The sequence below is a fragment of the Falco rusticolus genome, chromosome 14 (assembly GCF_015220075.1).
Source record: "Falco rusticolus isolate bFalRus1 chromosome 14, bFalRus1.pri, whole genome shotgun sequence".
NCBI classification, from domain to species: Eukaryota; Metazoa; Chordata; class Aves; order Falconiformes; family Falconidae; genus Falco; species Falco rusticolus.
In genome coordinates this window covers 3,131,128-3,150,340 of record NC_051200.1, presented here as the reverse complement: position 1 = coordinate 3,150,340, position 19,213 = coordinate 3,131,128, and the positions used below count along the sequence as shown (strand labels likewise).

The window sequence follows — 19,213 nt, the reverse complement described above, 5'->3', positions numbered from 1 at the left end:
AAAATCTTAGGGTGATGTTCATGACTGTCTGTGCTATACAAATCTCAGCTTCACATGAATTTCAAAATGAAGTAGTGGAATAAATCACTCATGCTGCTCTGTGGCATTTTTATTTGGTTTTGATCTGCTTGTTTTTTCATCTTTTCCTTGAAAAATCATTTCCTAAGGTGTATCCTTTATGTAACTGCACATTAAAACATCTTGCAAATGTTTTTTAACATGTTACAAGGCAATCTGCGACTTTTTGTTTCTGATGCAAGTTTTCACAGCTTACTAAGAGTGTGTTTTGTGTTACACTGTAGCTGTTAAATTAAAAATAAAAGCACAACCTAAAACTGCAAAACAGCTAGGGTGCTCACTTACATGAATGATGTTAGTGTAATAAAGATTGTGAATGAGTGAGGCAGTGTGGTGCATCACTTTTAGTGCCCGACTGCTTCGTGAGGCATCATTGATGTTTGCTCAGCAAAAAGTTGCCTCTTGTCATCCCAGTTTGATTGATGAGCGCTGTGTTAGCAACCAGATAAATAAGGCTGGTAGTGGAGATGAGACAAGGTGATTGTGACTGGGTTTGCTTAGCAATGGAAATAGGGCATTGCAATTTCAGCACCTTTGCCTGGGTAACGTCAGAATAATTCCTGAGTGAGTAAGCAAACACTGTATTGATGATATTGATCCTAATGCTGTGAAGCTGAACAGAGAAGTTAAGTTTTTGACGATCGTGTGAGAGTTAATAAAAAAAAGGCTGTAATTCAAAAGCACAGTCTTTATAACAGTGAACTCGCTAAATTAACCACTTAAAGTTTTTAAGTAAATTCTGCAGTTACGTTGGTCAAGTGTGTGTTCAGATTCCACCAGCATGACTAGTAATAGAAGTGACAAGACCCAATTTTTTTCCCAGCATGTTCATCAGCAGCTGTCACAAGGAGGTAGATTTAATTGTAGATCAGAATTTAGAACTAATACAAAATCCATGTAGTCATCCGTACAATGCTGTCTTTTCCCAAAGGAAAGAATAGCTGGAGAATGAATACATTATTTTGATTTTAAATCAGCGAATGTAAATGTGTATTTCAAAGTAGAAAGATGAGTCTGTTTTTTTGAAGAATAGTGTTGTTTCACTGTCGGTAGGATTTGAGTTCTCCTCTCCAACTCTTCCTTCCCGTTTCCACAATGATAGTCAATAAATCATCTTTGCTCTTGAGAATAGCACAGATGAACTGAACTGCTCACTCGATTTTCATGACGGCAATTGCAGTGACACAAGTTACTGAGTACTCATCTAAAAGCACAATTTACCCTAATTGTTTTTAGGATTTGATTTTAAACGTGTTTGCTTATCTAGCACAAGTCCCTCTCTTTATGCCTTTACTTTTCTGTGTGTGTGTTACCAAGCAAAGACAAATACGTGTTAGTTTTGGTACACTCATGTGACTTTTGCAGTAGTAGTTTAACACCTTGCTGCTCATACAGAGGCCTGTGTTTACTTTAAATAGCTCTTCCAGTTCATGCATGTTTGTGGGCTTTAAGTTTTGTGCACGTGGACAAAAGGCATCCGTGTTCCCATTTACGTAAGCTCGAGGAAAAACCCAGCTCCTTGTTCTTGCATCGTGGCAGCAATTCAGTGCGCAGCACACATGCAACCTTTCATTGGCGTCCCAAGCTCCTTCTCATTAATAACTGCTGTGATCTATTCTGTAAAACTGTGCCCCATATCTTGGCAGCATTTATATCCCTAAAATCTAGTGATACCCATTACTGACTTACTCCCCTTCTTTTACAGGGCAAAGTTGTGGAGCGCGGTAGACACGCAGACCTCCTGGCAAGTCCTAACAATCTCTATTATGAAATGTGGCATACACAGAGCAGCAAAGTGCTAAATAGTCATAACGATCCACACTGGGAAGAGAAAAATAATCGGATGTCCAAAGAGGAGGAAAGAAAGAAACTAGAAGAAGAAATTATCAATAGTGTGAAAGGCTGTGGAAACTGTTCATGCTAAGTATGAGCCTGGATTCATCTTGTATAATAGGGTAAAAATGCACAAGATTACAATGAGGTGCAGCTCTTGGTTTTAAGTCAATGTTCAAAAACTTTCCTGGGTTTTTCAGTTTTAGGGTTTTACAGTTTCTCAGAGGGACATAATTTCAACCAAAGGAGTTCTATTTTTACATCTTTAGATATCTCTGATATTCAATGGTACCTGCAAGAGCTGAGCTTTTTCAGAAACTTTAAGAGTGTAACTTACGGCACTTTTTAGGCATTGGTAAATTCTTTGGGTAGTTGCTTGAGGTGGATTATTGAATTGTAAACAGATTTGTCCTGGATTTACAATATGTCTCATAATGGTTGATAAATATGTCATGTTTTAATTGTAATTGGGCTAATTTAAACTCATTTGCTAGTGAGGAAGATGCAATTTAATTTCTTCAGTGGTGTTCTGATTTAAAGTGTTCTTCCTTGCAAAGAATAAGAAAAGCCTCTGCAAAATATTAGAGGCTTGGAGTAGCAAACTAAATATTGGGATTATCCATCTCACCCTTCACAAACACCTTTCATACTGGACTATCAGGAAGTGTATTGGTATTATTCTAAAAGAAAACTAACAGCATTTTTAAGAGCTGGCAAAAATCTGGAATTGGCAAAATAGTGTGACTTCACAGAAGACATACGAAATGTTGTATGTAAATACGAAGAATTGGAAGTTTCCCTTAAATGAAAAACTCTATAGAGTTCAGGATTCTGTGTCCCCAACATCTGCTGCAGTAGTCAAAGCAGAATGCAGTCATTTTTTCTGTTTCAGTCATGGTCTTAGGGAGCAATTAAGATTCAATAAAGACTTCCATAAATTTCTATTATGTCATTAATGCATGAGAAAATGACCTGCATAATGCTGAAAATGTTGCTATAATAATCTCCTCATTTCAGTAGTTAAAATTTCTTCAGTGTCAAGAAACCTCAGTCTTTGCAGGGCAGTGCAGCAGGTGTATTGGGTTTGTGTGACAAGGTTTTGGTAGTGGCGGGGGAGGGGGGGGCTTCTGTGAGAATGGGGGAAGCAGCCAGAAGCTTCCCCCATGTCCGACAGAGCCCACGCCGGCCGGCTCTGCGATGGCCCCGCCGCTGGCCGAGGCCGAGCCCATCAGCGACGGTGGGAGCCTCTGGGGGAACATCTTAAAGAAGGGGGGAACCCCCTGCGCAACAGCGGCGGAGAGGAGCGAGGCCATGCGAGAGCAGCAGCGCTGCAGCACCCGGGGCGGGGCAGGGCAGGGGGGCTCCAGGCACGGAGCAGAGACCCCCCACAGCCCGTGGGCAGCCCCGGCGGGGCAGGCTGTGCCCCCAGCCCCCGGGGGAGCAGCCCCCCCCCCCCGCCCCCCGCAGCCCGGGAGCCCCCCCGGGGCAGGGGGTGCCCGCAGGGGGCTGTGACCCGCGGGCAGCGGCGCTGGGGCAGCTCCTGGCAGGAGGGGGGGGGGCAGGGCTGGGGCCGGGCTGGGGACCCCACGGGGACCCCCTGGTGCCGGCTGGGCCTGGGGGGCTGCGCCCGTGGGGGGACCCAGTGTGGGGAGACCTGCGGCCCCTGGGAAGGAATCGGGTCGGGGCAGTTCGTGGGGGGCTGTCTGCCGTGGGGGGACCCCGGCTGGGGCAGGGCAGGCTGTGAGGAGGAAGCAGCGGCAGAGCCAGCGTGTGATGGACGGACCCCAGCCCCATTCCCCAGCCCCTGCACTGCTGGGGGGAGGAGGGAGGGAAACCGGGAGTGAAGTTGAGCCTGGGAAGAAGGAACAAGTGGGGCAACACATTTAAGATTTGGTCTTATTTCTCATTACCTTACTCTGACTTCTAACTGGCAATCAATTAAATTAATTTCCCTGTATCTAGTCTGTTTTGCCCTGACAGTAACTGGTGCTGCTCTCCCTGCCCTTATCTCCACCCAGGAGCTGTTCGTTACATTTCCTCCGCTGCCCAGCAGTGATGGAGCGGCTGGGTGGGCGCCGGGCACACAGCCAAGGTCAGCCCGCCACTGCAGGGTTGTATTTTTAGGCCTCTTCAGAGAAATTTACCATTATCTATTTATCACTAGTTACTTTGGAAAATTCTTCATGTTGAATTTAAAAATAAAATTTCTTCTCTTGGATATTGAAAAATAACTTTTTTCCTGGGGAATTACACCAGTATAATTACACTGATGTAATTACGTTTATAAATCAGATGCAAGTTTTCTCAGTGTGGGCACTAGTGAAGTACTGGATTTGGTGCTTCTGGAAATTTAGTTGCAAGTAGTGTTTGTTTATTTGTGTTATACCTTCCCCTGCAGCTAAATATAGGAACGGTAACTTAAAGGGAGTGAACCTTTGCTGTATTCTCGGCTACTTGCTCATTTTCTCTCTATTAAAATGATGGGTGAAAAAAACCAACCTGGCATCAATCTCCAGTTAAAAATTATTTTAAAAGTATTTCGAATGCAAGGACTTTTATTTTCATCCTTGCAGCGCAGAAGCAAAGTGAAGCTTTGTTAATGTAGTGGCAGTTCAGAATACTAGCTTACAATCTTCCTTTTATTTTCACTAATTGTCTCCTTTTTTAGTTTCTGACAGCAGTAAGGTTGACTATAAAGGTGCAGTTATCTCTGAGCTGCAACAGTTAGAAAAGGTTTATTAAAAAAATCTTTTTATGAGGCATCTCCCTTTGCTGTATCGTGGCTAATAAAAAAACCAAACAATGTGTCATCCCTCCCCACCCTACAGGAGCTGGTGATTGGAATGAAATAATTTGTCTACCATTGCACCCAGCAGATAATGTGTGAAGGCTGTAAATAGTAATATTTCAATCCTGAAGATTTTTTTTTTCCCTTTGGTACAAGTGTTAGAAATGTCACTGGTCATCTGAAAGATGGAGGAAAAGAGTGCTGGCGTTTTTCCTCAATGAACAGTCCCATTTGTAGGGCTTAGACATCCTCAGAAGCGTCTAAGAGAGCGCAGGAGCTAGCGTTAGCTTTTAAATGGCTGAAACCAAATTTTAATGCCAAACTTGATTGCATTTTGGAAGGAAAGTTTTCAGATGAATGCTGATGTGTATTGTCACTGGGGATGGGCTTTGCAAGTACTCCAAGAGCTGAGCCTTACGGGTTTGGAATGAGGGCTGTTTTCAGATGGTAAATACCAGAATTGATCGACATTTGTTTAAATCCATCCAGGGTTTGCTATAGGTGTAAAGCCGTTAGGACCCCGCCGTGGGGGTAGGTGCCAGTCAGGGTGCTGAGCTGTGTCCGACCTTAAGGACACGGAATGAGCAAGGGCATTTCCTCCTAAGGGAGCCGGTCATAGAATACTTGGTTTAAAGAATTGCCGTGGGTTTCTGGGGACGGCTGAGAACATGCTGTGCCATGGAGTTGCTAGATCAGCATCCCTGACTTGTTTGTGGCTTCATTTGAAGGAATTCTCTGTATGCTTGCCTGTCTGCTTCCGAGGCAGGTTACAAAAGTACACTTCACCATCGTAAATTCAGCAGCTACACACAAGAAATGCAGACAAGAAAAAAAAAAAAAAAAAAGAGGCGGCATCTGTACTAATGAGAGCAAAGAGGTTTTTCTCCCCTCGTTACCTTCCCAAATAAAATGGGAAAAACTTCCTATAAAAGCAGAAAGCATAGTTGCATGGCTGAGGAGTTGCAGGCGAGCAGGTTCCCCGGCTGCCACAGCGGCACACAGCTCCGTCGGAGGCAAGAACAAAATGCTGAACATTACGTTCTGCTTGTGGGTGGGCATCTCGGAGAAGCAGTAGCAATAATTGGTGATTCTGTTGTCTGCCAGAAAGTAAAACTTGGGCACGCTTTGATTATTTTTTTTAAATATTTTTCTTTCTAATTTTTATTCATATGCTCTGACTCTGAAGTGTCACCGTTTGAAGCAAATATTTAAAGTGCTGAATGGGAGAGGCATGGCTTTGGCGAGTCTCCCTGTAGTGCACTGACAATATATATGGCGTCTCTTTAAAAAGCTTTACAGTTTCTTAGAGGAAAAGGAATTTATTTTGGAGCTCTTTCAGAGCCTCTGTGGGTCTTGGTAATTCTGCTTTTCTGTAATCTGGAACATCACTTTTCTAAAGAGCAGCTTTTCATATGCCGGACTTTCAGTTGGTTCTTTTTCAAAATTAAAGTCATTTACTACCATTATAAAATCTTTTTGTCTGCAATTTTGGAGTAGAAAAGGCCGTTTAATTTTTTTCCCCTTTCATTCTCTGTTTTTAAAGGAAATGTGTTTGTGGGAAAAAGATGTTAGAAAGGGGCTCTTCTTGCAGTGCATAGTCATCTATTAACTATAAACTTACAGAATTTAATTATAATCCCCATGTAAAAACCTACTAGGCACAGGGTACAATGACACGAGATGCAAAATTTTGGCTATTCTAGCCTGCAAGTTAGAAAACTTAATTAGTGGTTGGTGGGGGGGTGGTTTTGCTTTTCACAAATGGATATTCGTAATTGCTACTGGCAGATGATCCCTCAGTTTCTCGCAGCAGTTCTGTTCCATGGGTTAGGAGTTACCTACATCTCGTAACGCTGAGATTTTAAATCGTGTTCAAGTTTCTTTTCAGAATGGAAATATAAAATTTACATTGTACAGTAAGGCTGTAGATGTTGAAAAACAACAAAAGAAGCTAGTTTAAGGTCATATTGTGTAAACATTCTGCTGGAAGACTTCTTACCCTGACTCCTGTGCTTTGTCTGTGTATAGATAATTATTATTAAATAAAGGATTTATCTTTGTGAATAGAAATGGGTATCCTGTCAAAATGGCTCTCCCACCTTTGCTGCAATTTCCAGAGGAAACAGTCACTGGTATGGAATATGAATAGCGGTGGTGTTAATAACAGCGATGGGTGTGTGGCTCTTCCCCTCAGCGAGGGAAGCTTTGAATTGGCCTTTTTAGTAAAAGCAGTTGTTTGCCATGCTTGGTAATGACAGTGAAGCTGATAACAATTGCGGGGGGGGGGGTGAGTTAGCATGAGGCAACCAAATTCCAGATGATCGATCGGAAAGGCGAGTTCATATAGTGCATCTGAATTCTGTTCCCACGCAGCTTTTATAGCCCCTTAATTTTTTGGTGTATGGAGCTGCAAAAACATGTGAAGAGCACTCATGTTAGATGCGTCATGCTGATGAGAGTGAAAATTCTTGTTAAAAGCTTGGCTGTTTCTTACTTTAAAATGCTGTGGGTTTATAAATGTAAACTCTTAACTTGTGAACAACAGGTTTGTTTTAAGGAATTGCTTGAGCCCTGGATATAACGTTGCGTGTACTTGCTAACTGTGTTTCTTTTTTGTGCAGCTGTAACTCTAGCTCCTCATTATCAAATGAGAAGGCAGGAAATGCGGGAGTTTGGAGTTACAGGTCATTTTGATAGTTCATCTAATGTACTTGCACCATATTGATCTGAGCCGCAATAGCCACTGCTCCTGCCGTCACTGCCTCAGAGTGAACGTCCCTGAGCCCCGCGTGGTCTAGCAGAACGCGCTGTACGTCCGGAACGAATGAATGGCGGATCCCGGTGCAGGCTGGGTGTTTTTCAAGTGTGACTGGATGAACTTCCAGCTGGTGTTTCTAAAGGTTCATTTGCTCTATCTTTAAATCTCGTAACGATGCTGTGCGGGAGTACTCCATCAATGTATACTGACAAAAAAAGTCATTAATTTTTCAGAGGAAAGAGCCATAATGGGAGTATGTTTGGGGTTTGTCTTCATGTATACACATAACTTGTGTTAGTGCTAATTTGAGTTGCATGTATACATCAAGGAAAACAGTAATTACAAATCCAGCGTTTTACAATCCTCACATAAATTAGGAATCATTTTGAGGTTACCATGCTTGTTTAACACCTCATCTGTGTACGAACAATGCAGAAGTGACAATTTAGTATTCTATCGATTATCTGCTCCTTCCCATTGAAAAAATTCCAATTGCTTATTTTGGTTAGTTGAGCACCTAAACAGCCATCCCTCTTGTTAGTCCTGGCAGCTGCTGGAAACCGGTAGCACTGGGATGCACAGAGAACGGACCTGGCAGCAGGCAGGTGCTTGCCTGACTGCATGCTGGAGAGTTTATGTTCCTTGGAAGGAGCCAGGGCATTTTTCTAAATGAATAATTTCATTTTTTTTAAAGTGGTGTGATGTGGCAGTACTGTGCTGTATAGCTGTCTTATTAACGGGACGGTGATGTCATTGATAACATGGCGAGGGAGGTAAATTGGAGACGGAGACGCGCAAGCCTCCTGTAGGACGGGTACTCTAGAATTCAGCTCCTCCGTGGCTTTAATGTGTACATCTGGTTTCTTTATAAGAAAATCCTTCAGTGGTTAGTCCCTGAAAAATACCTTTTACATTCCTGCTCCATGACTTTTGATGGGTTTCTGCAGATGATGTGCCCAAACGCGGGGAAAAGACGTGAGCTTTGTGCAGCCTGGAGAACCAGCGAAGCCTTGGGAGACCAGCACTCGGAGCAGGGTCTGCAGGCTGGGCTGGCTCCGTCCCCGGCTCCCTCTGGGTGCTGCCAGAGCCCGGCAGTGGCACCTGCAGTAAGAAACACTCTTCTACATGGCTGGCCACACAGAGCACCGGCCCAGTGCCTAGAGGCGTTGCTGTATGGTGGTGTCTGTGTATATATATATGTATTTATAAAAAAATACGAGGGGAAGTATTGCTGTGTGTTGCCCTGTGGATGCTTAAGAAAAGAGCCTCCAAGGTGCACGGTGCACGCCGCGAGGTGCTCACCTAGCTGCACCCTGGGCCAGCCCCGTTACGGTCCTCTTTATGTGATACCGGCAAGCTGCACGCTAGGCTAACGGTAGCTTCCGAAATAGGCTTTAAGGCATGTGCTGTGAGAGTAAATGATGATTAACTTTCTTTTGAGTCACCAGGCAGCGGTGAAAGTAGAGCTGACAGAATATGGTTTGTGTGCGTAATGAAATCGAGGGGCTGCGATGTCGTCGTGGCCGTAGCCACCTCGGTGAGGCTGTGCAGCATCTCTCTCGGGTGAGGAGTGTCAATTGTTCGAAGTTGCACAGTGGATTTATTAATATGAAAAAAAGAGGAAAAATGCATTTTTACTAGTGTTTTAGGGCAGAATTTAAAACAGCATCCCCAAAGCTGAAAGAGTAAACGTGACAGCTCCCCCACATTCCATTTCCAGTTTTCAACGCTTTGTAGCCCTTTATAAATTTGTCAAGTAAAGCATTTATGCCACACCAACTTAAAATGTGTCTTGTAAATCTCTCAGCCTTATCCTGGAGAGGAGAGAGGGGAAGGGAGAAAAGATATTCCCCCTCCCTTATGGAAAGGAAGAAACAGGCTGAAACACAATGTATCAGCTTCTGTTGCACCCTGGAATGCATTGTAAAGTGTTCCCTGCCGATTGCACTGGCCTTGGGCGTACACTGGCAGGTGTTTAGGAAAGTGCAGGTTGAAAAGATGAAAAGTTTCCATTTTACACTAGTTAGAGAAAATGGAATGCAAAGGTCAGTCTGTAATTGGGAGTGAACATTTCAAGTACAGTTGGTGCATGAATTATGAAATGGTCTATGGAGCTTTTAGAAAATAGAAATACGTGTTCATGTATTTTCACACAGCTGTAAAAAAATATCTTTATTTCTTCAGTGATTTGCAAAACTTCCTGCCTTTTGAAGAACACAGATAAAAGATTGAGCTTATTTACAATTAAAACCAGGGAATGTTTTCTGGGAATAACAGTGTTTGCAGAGTTTGTGAAAGGTGGAGTGACTTTGCTTGTTGATGCTGTTACTTGTTATGTGACTCGAGTAATCTAGGAGATGTAGCAGGATACAAGGGAGGGGGAAGAGCACAAGGCAGAAGTGTTTTGGGCTGGAGTTGTTACCTCTGCCTTGTGCAAACTGCATGTTGGTTTGCTTCAAAGGCTGTGTAAGGGTTGTGCTGGTAACGTGTACTGCGTTCATACCTGGGATTGTAAGACCTCACCAAATAAACAGGCACCAGGTGAAGGCTTATGACACTCCTGTGGTCCCTCTTGGAAGGAAGGTCCGAGGAGCAGTGCATTAAACATTAGGAAGTTAAGTAAATGACTAAAATGCTAAGTAGTAACATACTGCCACAGATACAGGGAAGCCCACGTGTGGAGTAGATCGATGTTGTGTGTTTGCCAGCTTTCCCACAGGTTGTGTTGCACGTATCACAGATACCTCTGGCGTTAACAAAAGAAGGATTTTGGCAGATTCTGGATTCAACCATTAAAAAGTCTGCGCCTTCATGCGTATATAAAGTTGGATGTGTGTATCTGGGAATTGTTTAAAGAGGAGACTGGGAAGAATATGAATAACCAGTAACCTGAAAAATTGTGTGGTGGAACCACCTGAAGTTTCTCTTTGAGGAGGGTGTGGAGGGAATCGATGAATGTTCGGTGGTGTGTGATGTGTCTGGACCATGGAGAGACTGTAATGGGTGGTACTGAAAATGTTGTTTGTCTGAGCAGACAGCGTTTCCCGTTTTGGGGATAAAAATCAGTTAAATGGCGTCAAGTTGTGCAACGCAGTGAGTTTGGTGGGTTTTTTAATCAGCATTTTACAGTATTTAAATCTCAGAGGAAGAGAAATTCAGAGAGGTGAACTTGGGTTAGTGGTGGGAAGGAAGATTTTTCTAAATTCAATCCCTTAACTGCAAACTTTGCACGCTGACCTTGGCCTCGCACAGCAGCGGCTGCTTGCAGTTTCCCTTGCAGCTTTGCCTGCAAGCTGATCACCGCTCCTTGAACATCATCTTCCCGTGCTCTGCTGCCTCTTCTTCCTCCCCTCTCCCCATACCTGGGCAATACATATTCTCCCTAAAATAATTGCGGGCCCTCGGCCTGCCTTTGGAGCTCGCCTGTGGCGGCTGCTTTGTGAAGTGCTGCTTGGGGAGCTCTGCCACGGCATCTGCCTCTTCCAGTTTGGGCAGGCGAGTAGCCTGAAATACGAGGCAGCTGATAACAGCCTTCTCCGTGCTGCCTTTTGTCCACTGTGGGTTATGTATTATTCGAGTTCTACAGGCATCTGATTTTCAGCAGCATCTCTGTGTGTGACCATGTTATGTGGCAGCGCCTCCGAAATGGTCAGATAGGGCTTTGCAGAGACTGCTACGTGCACGCAGTTCTCGCAGTGTGGAAAGGATGATTTTGAATGTCATGTCCACTGAAAATTAGTGTTTACCAGAACCCTTTATTTCTGCTTAGTGCTGCTGCAATGAGCACGCCTCTCCGTTGAAATGTCTGCTTGGGTACCGCTGTAATACATGGAGGCAGTTGAATTCAGCCCCCACGAGCCTCATGCTTTCTTATCAGTCCCCTGGAATTGTTAATGTTGGAAATCTCCAGCTGACCACAGAAACCCCCCTTCACCAAATGCAGAACTGCCCAGCTAAAATTCCACCTCCCGAATCCCAGCGTGGGCAGGATGCGGCTGTCGCTAAACGAGCGGTTGGGTGTACGTGCTGGCAGCATGTGGAACGTTGGAATGGATTTTTTGAAAAGCGGTTGCTGGTGCCTGAGCTGTGCTCCCAGCAAAACTGGTGGCTGGAATTTCCACCAGGTATTAGATTCTCAAGTCACATAATAATTTGTACCAAAAAGCGGCTGTAAGTTACTTAAAGAATTCTGAGACTTCCTTCTGTGCATTTTGTGTCATCGCTTTGTCCATTGATCATCGTAATTCCGTCAGCCGTAGCGGGGTACTGCCGTGGTGCCATGGCTCTCGGCCACCATCGGGAAGGTGTTTGTCGGCACAGCAGCCTGGGATGCATGCCCTGTGTACAGCGTGCGCTGGAGGGCCGTGTTTAAAACCCTCTCTGTCTTCTTGTAGGAGATGTGGATGTAATTCACAAGAGAGTAACACGCTCAGCTCCTAATTCATACAGATAAAGCCATCATGCCACACTATCAAGCCCTGAGTACATATATACATACTAAATATAAACACAGAGACCACAGTTAATAAAAGGAGGAACAGAAAACAGCTGAAGGTGGACTGCAATATCGAAAAGATTACCTAGTATAAATAGCATAGGAGTAATTGACAGCAAGCCAAATGCAAATAACGCCGTGAGTCATGGAATCATAGGCTGGTTTGGCTTGGAAGGGACCTTGAAAGATCATCTAGTTCCAGCCCCTCTGCCACCACGGGTTGGAAAACAAAAGGGAAATAGAGAAAACTACTTTTCAGAGTACGAACAGCTCCGGAGGCTACAGAAAGCGTTTTCTGTTGATTATTTTTGTGAGGTTTGTTTTGTTTTAATTTCAGACCCAAAACTTTCTAGCTATTTTTTAATCTACTGGAACGTAGTCAGGTTCTAGCAAATAAATGTTCAAGTGACAAATGCTGCAAAATGGCTATGTTTTTTATACTTGGGTATTAAAGTCTCTGTGGAAATTCATTCGGTGGAAATATAAGCTCATGTCTGATGGCAGTCTTGAATTTAGACCAAAGCTGCTTTACTGACATCTGAGCTGTCCTGTGGAGATCCTGTTCTAACTAGCAAACCGTACAGACTTTCACAGGCCATAAATTCCACGGAGTACATCTCTTAAGTACTTTGCTCAAAGAAATGTTAAGCTCTTTTACTAAATCTGCAAATTATAGCTATTTGACAACTTTGACTTTACAGTCTGACAGCTCACGTCATCAGTCAGAACGTGATGAGCAGAGCAAGAGGCTGCGTTGCTCGCTGGTGACTTGCAGGAATCTTGTAGTAACAATCAGCTCAAAAACGGTGGAAAGCTGTGACAATCTGGAAACTGTAACATCTGTTAAACACACCCGGATTTATTCCTATTGACTGTGGTGAGATGCAAGTGGTATTTTGTGGAAATGGGGTGGCTGCATTCCAAAGTGGGAGCCCAAAGCCTTCCTCGAGGACCCGTGCTGTCCTTTGGGTGAATGTCTATGTAAATGGCCACGACACACTTGAGCCGGATTACAAAGAAGTTACTCAACAGATTGTTTCTCTCTGACTGCAGGAGGTAATGAAGTGAAAACAGTTAGCCTATGAGCTGTGCAGGGAGCAGGAGGAGGCGAGAGGAGCCCGAGGAAGGCCTTGCTGCTGAGTGCTTTGCCGTGACCAGACCTGCCTGCATGGGAGGCGAGCGTGGACTAATGGCTTCATGGTTCAAAGCAACTCGGTGACAATGTAAAATGAAATGGGCAGGGTTAGAAGAGGTGTAACCTCACAGGTGTGCGTATGTCATCTAAGTGTAGGAGACCTTGAACGTGCAAGGTGTGGAGGTGTGATCAGTCGAGTAGAAGAGCTGTGTCTTTCTACAAGAAGAGATTCCTCGCTAGATTAGTTTGTTAGGCCCTGTGACTGAAGTATATGGTTACTCACAGTGGAGCAAAGTTTCCCCTAGGATATATTGTGCAGGCAACATCTACCTGTTTTAATACACAACTTGCCCTAAAGTTCTCCTTACTGAACCTGCTGTAAGGCCTGTTGGAGTGACGGCCCAGAAACTGAAGACAGCGGCAGTTTACCGGGTCGTGGCAATGTGGCCAACATCTCAGCCAGTTCGCTGCTTTAAAATGGGTGAGAAAAGAACATGGCCATAGCAAAAAAGGTCCTTGCCAGTCACCCGGCTGTTGGCCACACAGTTTTTGAATCACAGGTGGTACAACAGAGGTGGGCAAAGCTGTGGGTACGGTAAGGATGTGTGAGGTGAAGCCCTTGGTGCTGAGCACCTCTTGCTGTTCAACCAGATGTTTACCTAGAACTGAAGGAAAGCTGTGATCGCCCTGGTGAAGCTGACGTAGGTTTCTTTACCCATTGAGTAAATCCATAGACAAAGAAAATGAACTAATTATTTTTAAAAAGACCCACCTAGGTGATAAAATTTAACTTCCCATTCTTTCCAAGAGCTGCTCTGGTAGTTTGTCGTTCTTCCCAAGGGCTCCGTGCCTCTTCCCCAGCCTTGGGGCAGGTTGGGGCAGAGCATCTCTGACCCTACCGGTGGGTGACTGTGAAGCTGCTCCCTGGTGCAGACTGGGTCGGTGTGGATGTGGCCATCTGTTCTGAAAGCGTCAGAAGTACTACGGCTCTGTACGGGTGAGCTGAAGCACCTCCGAAGGGTTCTGGAGTGGAGCCCAGTGTGCCGCCGAGGTGTAAGAACGATACAATCTACACAGCAGCTAGGGCTAGTTAGGGAAAAGTTTGATGTGAGCAGAGGGTTACCTAAACCCTGGTGGTTTTGTCCACGGAAAAGTGAGCGTTGCATGCCTGGGAGGTGCGTACGTGAGTCTCTGAACCTTTCTGTGCGCGTTGCCTCAAGTGCAAAGTTGACACCTGTGGTCAAGGCCCATCGGTCATGCACATTGACACTGTCTTTCTGAAGAGAAGCGGGAACAACATAAGAAAATGATCACACAACTGAGAATACATATTTGTCCTATAAAGGAAGCTCTCTCAGACCTTCCAGATGCCTAGGCATCCGTCTAGATTAATGTCTGTGGATCTCAAAATCTTGGACTGTCGTCACAAAAGGCACTATAAAAAGGTTGGGAATGGGAGACCTTACTGTAAGACCTATGGATAATTGCCTGGCTCCCTTACGCCGTATGAAGGAAGGATACTTCACATGGGCACTGCAATTACCTACTACACAAATGGAAAATGAAATTGCAACTTTGTGTGCAATTGTCAAGATGACACCCAAACTACAGGCTATCTAGCAGAACTGCAGCCCTCTTCTCTGGAAGAAAAACTTGCATTATTCTTTCTGGAAACAATAGATTTGAAGACGTTCATCTTTTTAAATGTGGCCTTTCAAGGTGTCCTCTGAAAGACGATGATCTGCTAAGTGTTTGCACCGGTTTCTGCAGCTTTCAATCTGACAGACAGAGAAGTCTCATCACCTGCAGACCTCCCAGGGCTTTAGTGTGAAGCTGAAATTCAGATTGAGTTTAAACAGAGACTGAGCTGACGAGCAGATACAGGGCTTAAATACAGGTGATGCGATGCCTTAGAGAATGAATGGAGTGGTCCTCTGCTCTTAGGATGGACTCTGAACAAGTGGGTTTTTCCCCTTTTTGACTATTCTTAATCAAACTGAGGGCAAGAAGGAGAAAAAGTGAGCACACAGCACTGCACTCCCTGGAGGGGGAGTTTGTAGGTTACGGTGGAGACTGAGGAGGTGGCCCTGTCTTCTTGCAGTTGGAGACAAGAGGAAAAGCGTATCTGTCAATGCATCTTCTGGAAGGTAAAAATAAATAAATAAATCGCAGAGAGATTATGAATTACAAATTAAAAAAAAAAAAAAAATAAAGAAGCACCTCGGTTGTAGTCACTCACCATAAAAAAAGTCCTTTAATTTTAACTTTAGTCTGAATTTTGGGGAAGATGATGACGATGCAAGAAGTATATTTTATCTGTACTTAGAGTCATGTTTCTTTGTGGGTTTGATAGTAAATATTTTGCCTTAAGAAAGCAGCTAAATTGGTTTGCACAGGTGTAAAGCTTTTCTTTTATTAATATTTAAATAAATGGGGCACTGTCACAGAATTGCAATTTAGTATTTTTTTTAATCGGTCTTCGTTGAATTGGAAAGTGTTTATTCCATTAGGAGGCTATAAAAAAAAAATTTATCCTTAAAATAAATTAATAAAAATCTCTTATGAAAAAGCTGAAATTAAGTGGAATGTTTCCAGAAAAATCATGTGTTATTATGATTTTTTTCTAAAATGTGTGTAAAATAGTCCTGTCTTCCAAAAAGATGCTTGAAGTTGTTTGGATAGAGTTGGCATCTGCCAGAGTAGAGTCACACGTAAGATAACATGATTGACCATTTTTGGCATAGGATGGTCTAAATTGGCTCATCTGTTGGCTGTCAGTCTCTTCTGAATTAGATCCAACTCTTTGTAGGCACGTTTCCATCTGGTTAAGTTTAGGACTCAAGCTGTTTATATATTTAAAAAAAAAAAAAAAAAAGGAAAAGAAAAAACAGTATTTTGTACCAATAACAATCTCTGGAAAAAGATTTTTGCTTATGTTCCTAATGCATTTCAAAACCATTTGGTTTTCTTTACTGGTCAAAATAACCTTTTAAAGAGTGAAAGAAGATGTGCCCATGTATTATGTTAAGACCCTTGAAACATGCAAATAAAATGGAAAGAAATTAAAATTTTTATACATACATATTTAAATATATGTATATATGCATGCATATAATTCTATAATATGCTATTCTTACAAATTGGAAAACCAGATTTTAAGTCTGCTAATATTTTAACTCTGTGCATTAGGAAAGTAGGATGAATGCATGCTATTACATTCTCATTGAGTCTTCCTAAGACTGGCCTTGCATTATTTTTATTCTGAATATCAGCCATCTGGCACTGTGTTCCACAGTATTTAGTGCCACAAATAATAATGAAAAACATGGTAATATTTCATGATACTTTAACGTAAAAATGTAAGACAGAGGGTATAAAGCTTTGGGCCTATAATCTTAAAGCTGCCAAAGCATGTTGTTCCCTCTGCCCTTGTTTTCCATAAATGATTCTTTGATTGGAGACAGCAGTGGTAATAGGAAAGTCATTGGCTAATGCACGTTAATGAAGCTGCGTTCCTTGTAGTTAACGATCAGCTACAGTCCTGAAGAAAAATGGGTAGGAAAAGAGCCAAGATTTATACCTTTCTGCTCCAGTAGACGCGGGCCCATCCAAGACACATGAGAAAATGGCATTTGACTTCAGATAGACCGGAGAGGGCTCTGTCTTTTCCATCAGTCAAGCCCTGTAGAAACGCTTGAACTTTAAAACAGCTTTTTCCTTCTGTCTCCCCACATCAAAATCGATGACGAGACTGTTGCATATTCAGCAAAACTGTTGTTCTCAAAGTAGTTAAGTTGCATAATTAGATGGAGCTTAAAGGAGGTGAGGGCTGAACCGCAGTGATTCTGCAGGCTGATGCAGAGGTGAATCTCAAGCTGACTCCTGAACTTAGCAGCGTCCAGTGCTTCAGGAAAATAGTCTAAGGACGTTTAGGTTCAAAGGAAGCGAGCCTTTCCGTCAACACTCATTTCAAAGAACACTTCTGCTGGCAAGATGAATTTACCTTTGCGTATTTCTCGAGGGTTGGATTCATTTCTGAAGAGTGGCCAAGCAGCAACTGGGATGGCAAGACCCACATGGCCATGTTACGCCGCTGCCCTGCCTGCATTAAAACCAACCCTGTTCATCAGCGCTGCTCCCTGTAACCCCTGCTCGCTACTGGAGCGTCCGCTACACTTGAAGCAAGAGCATAGAGCAGAAGGTGCCTGCAGGCACAAGGAGCTTCATGTTTCCTGAGGAAATGCAATAATTTATTAACACCCTGTAAGTAACAGCTCCATCACCAGTAAACAGGACTGGGCTTTCTTCTGTTTTCCTGCTGACCACCCCAAACAGACAGCAGCATAACGTGAAGGATGGCAATGCTAAACCAGCTTTGCATGTCCACCTGTTACCGCGGAGTCCTCACAGCTCCTTTGGCTCTGCTGTCTCCACCCAGGGGTTTAGGTGCCGGCCAGCTTGGGCAGAGCAGCAGCTGGGTTTGGACCGTGGGCTGTCCAGAGCCACCGACTGCATCTCTGCAGTTCCCCAGTCAGTGCCCGCAGCAGAGGTGACTGACCTCATCTGGGTGGTCACTGGATTTACTGCACGTGGGTGGATCAAATCTGTAATGAATCCGCAGGGGGTCTGAGTCTACCCAGGCGCGTGCTGGACCAAGGGTCAATGCCTGAGCAGTGCATTAGGTGTGCGCAGGCAGCGTGGGGCTCACTGCACCTGTGCTGAAATTCTGTGCAGAAGTGCAGGAGCCTTCCACCCAGGGAGGCAACCCCACCTCCCCATCCAATCTCACATTCATCCATCCGACTGTGTCCCCACCTGGGGCTCAAGGACACGGGAGTGCAGCCGGGGCTCCGGGACCCTGATGCGGAGGCGGTGGGGGGTTCAGCCGGGGAGCAGCTGTGCTGCTGCACTGGGTGCGTGGCCTCCGAAGCTGCCTTCATGATCTCCATCCCTCTTTCCTTCCCCTCAGCTTTCTACTTTGACGTTCCCTGATCCTTTTGCCTTCTCCAGGTTTTGTTCTAACCTGTACTCTGGCACACTGCAAATACACCAGACTGTTCATGGGCCTTTTTTGTTGTTGCTTGGTGTTTCTTTTTTTTTCTTCTTCTTCTTCTTCTTTTTTTTTTTTTTGCTCCTCCCCCCTGTTAATCCAGTAGCCTCCCCTGAAGTGGCCAAGGCTGTTAGTCCTGCCAGGGAAATGAGAGAACACAGAGCCTTCTGTCCGCAGAGCATTCCTCTTGGCCGAGGCACAAATGTGTGCTTTTATTTCCTCCTGTTCAGAAGCCACCAATAATGAGGTGTTTGGCCAGGGAAACATGGTGAGACAAATGCACAATTTAAACAAAGATTTTCAATTTGAAGTTGAAATGTTGGGAGGAAGGTGGGGGGAAATGAAGAAATAGATCGGGACTGATCTGGGGGATCAGAGCCTGACAGCAGCACAGCTGTAATGTAGTGGGCCATGGGAGCCTCACAGGCTGTGAACCTGCCAGAACATTCTGACTCGGATTTAGCCATGTGAAGGGGTTGCAAGGGAGGGTTGGGTTGTTTTGGGTGGAGGGGCCTAACCGTGGAGCAAGGAGCAGATCAGGGAATGGAGATGCCTGGGAAACTAACCTGGGACCCTCCTCGCCTTCCTTCCTTCCTTCTGTCGCCCTGTCAGGCACACTGGGAATGTGTCTCGCCCAGAGAGGTCACCAGCAGCCTTGAGTTTGTGCTGCATGTTCCAGAACCATCACCGGCAGGGCAAAGGGAAGGTACAGACCAAATGGCCGCACTGTTCCTCCGCTCCCCTTGGAGAGCGCGCGGTGGGGGGGGGATGCAGGACAGGAGTGTTGAGGGAGCCTTTCTGCAGCCACTGGGGTTCCTAACGAACAACAGCTCCGGGTTTCCATGCGGTTTTGACCAGGCTTTAAGGCTTGCCAGGCACGACAGACAGGAAAGGAGAAATTCCGTATGTGACCGTTAGCGATTCCAGCGTTGGTTCTCCTTCAGGAATTGCCTCAGCCTCAGTAAGAATGAATCACTGTTTGCAGGCTCAGCATTATTTCCCGCAGCACACGGTTCTGAATCGCACTTCAGGGCCTGGGGAGGAGGGAGGGAGGAGGCAGGGTGAGTCCCTCGCCC

General features: G+C 44.6%; 1 protein-coding gene across 1 annotated transcript in view; it reads left to right on the top strand.

Moving 5' to 3' along the window:
* Positions 1-2,853, top strand: part of ABCB7 (ATP binding cassette subfamily B member 7) — a 42,184-nt gene extending 39,331 nt beyond the window's left edge. The window contains exon 16 of the mRNA XM_037408051.1: positions 1,784-2,853. Within this exon, the coding sequence (XP_037263948.1) occupies positions 1,784-2,002 (219 nt within the window). The 3' untranslated portion in view covers positions 2,003-2,853. The remainder of the gene's footprint in view (positions 1-1,783) is intronic.
* Positions 2,854-19,213: the final 16,360 nt, after the last annotated feature.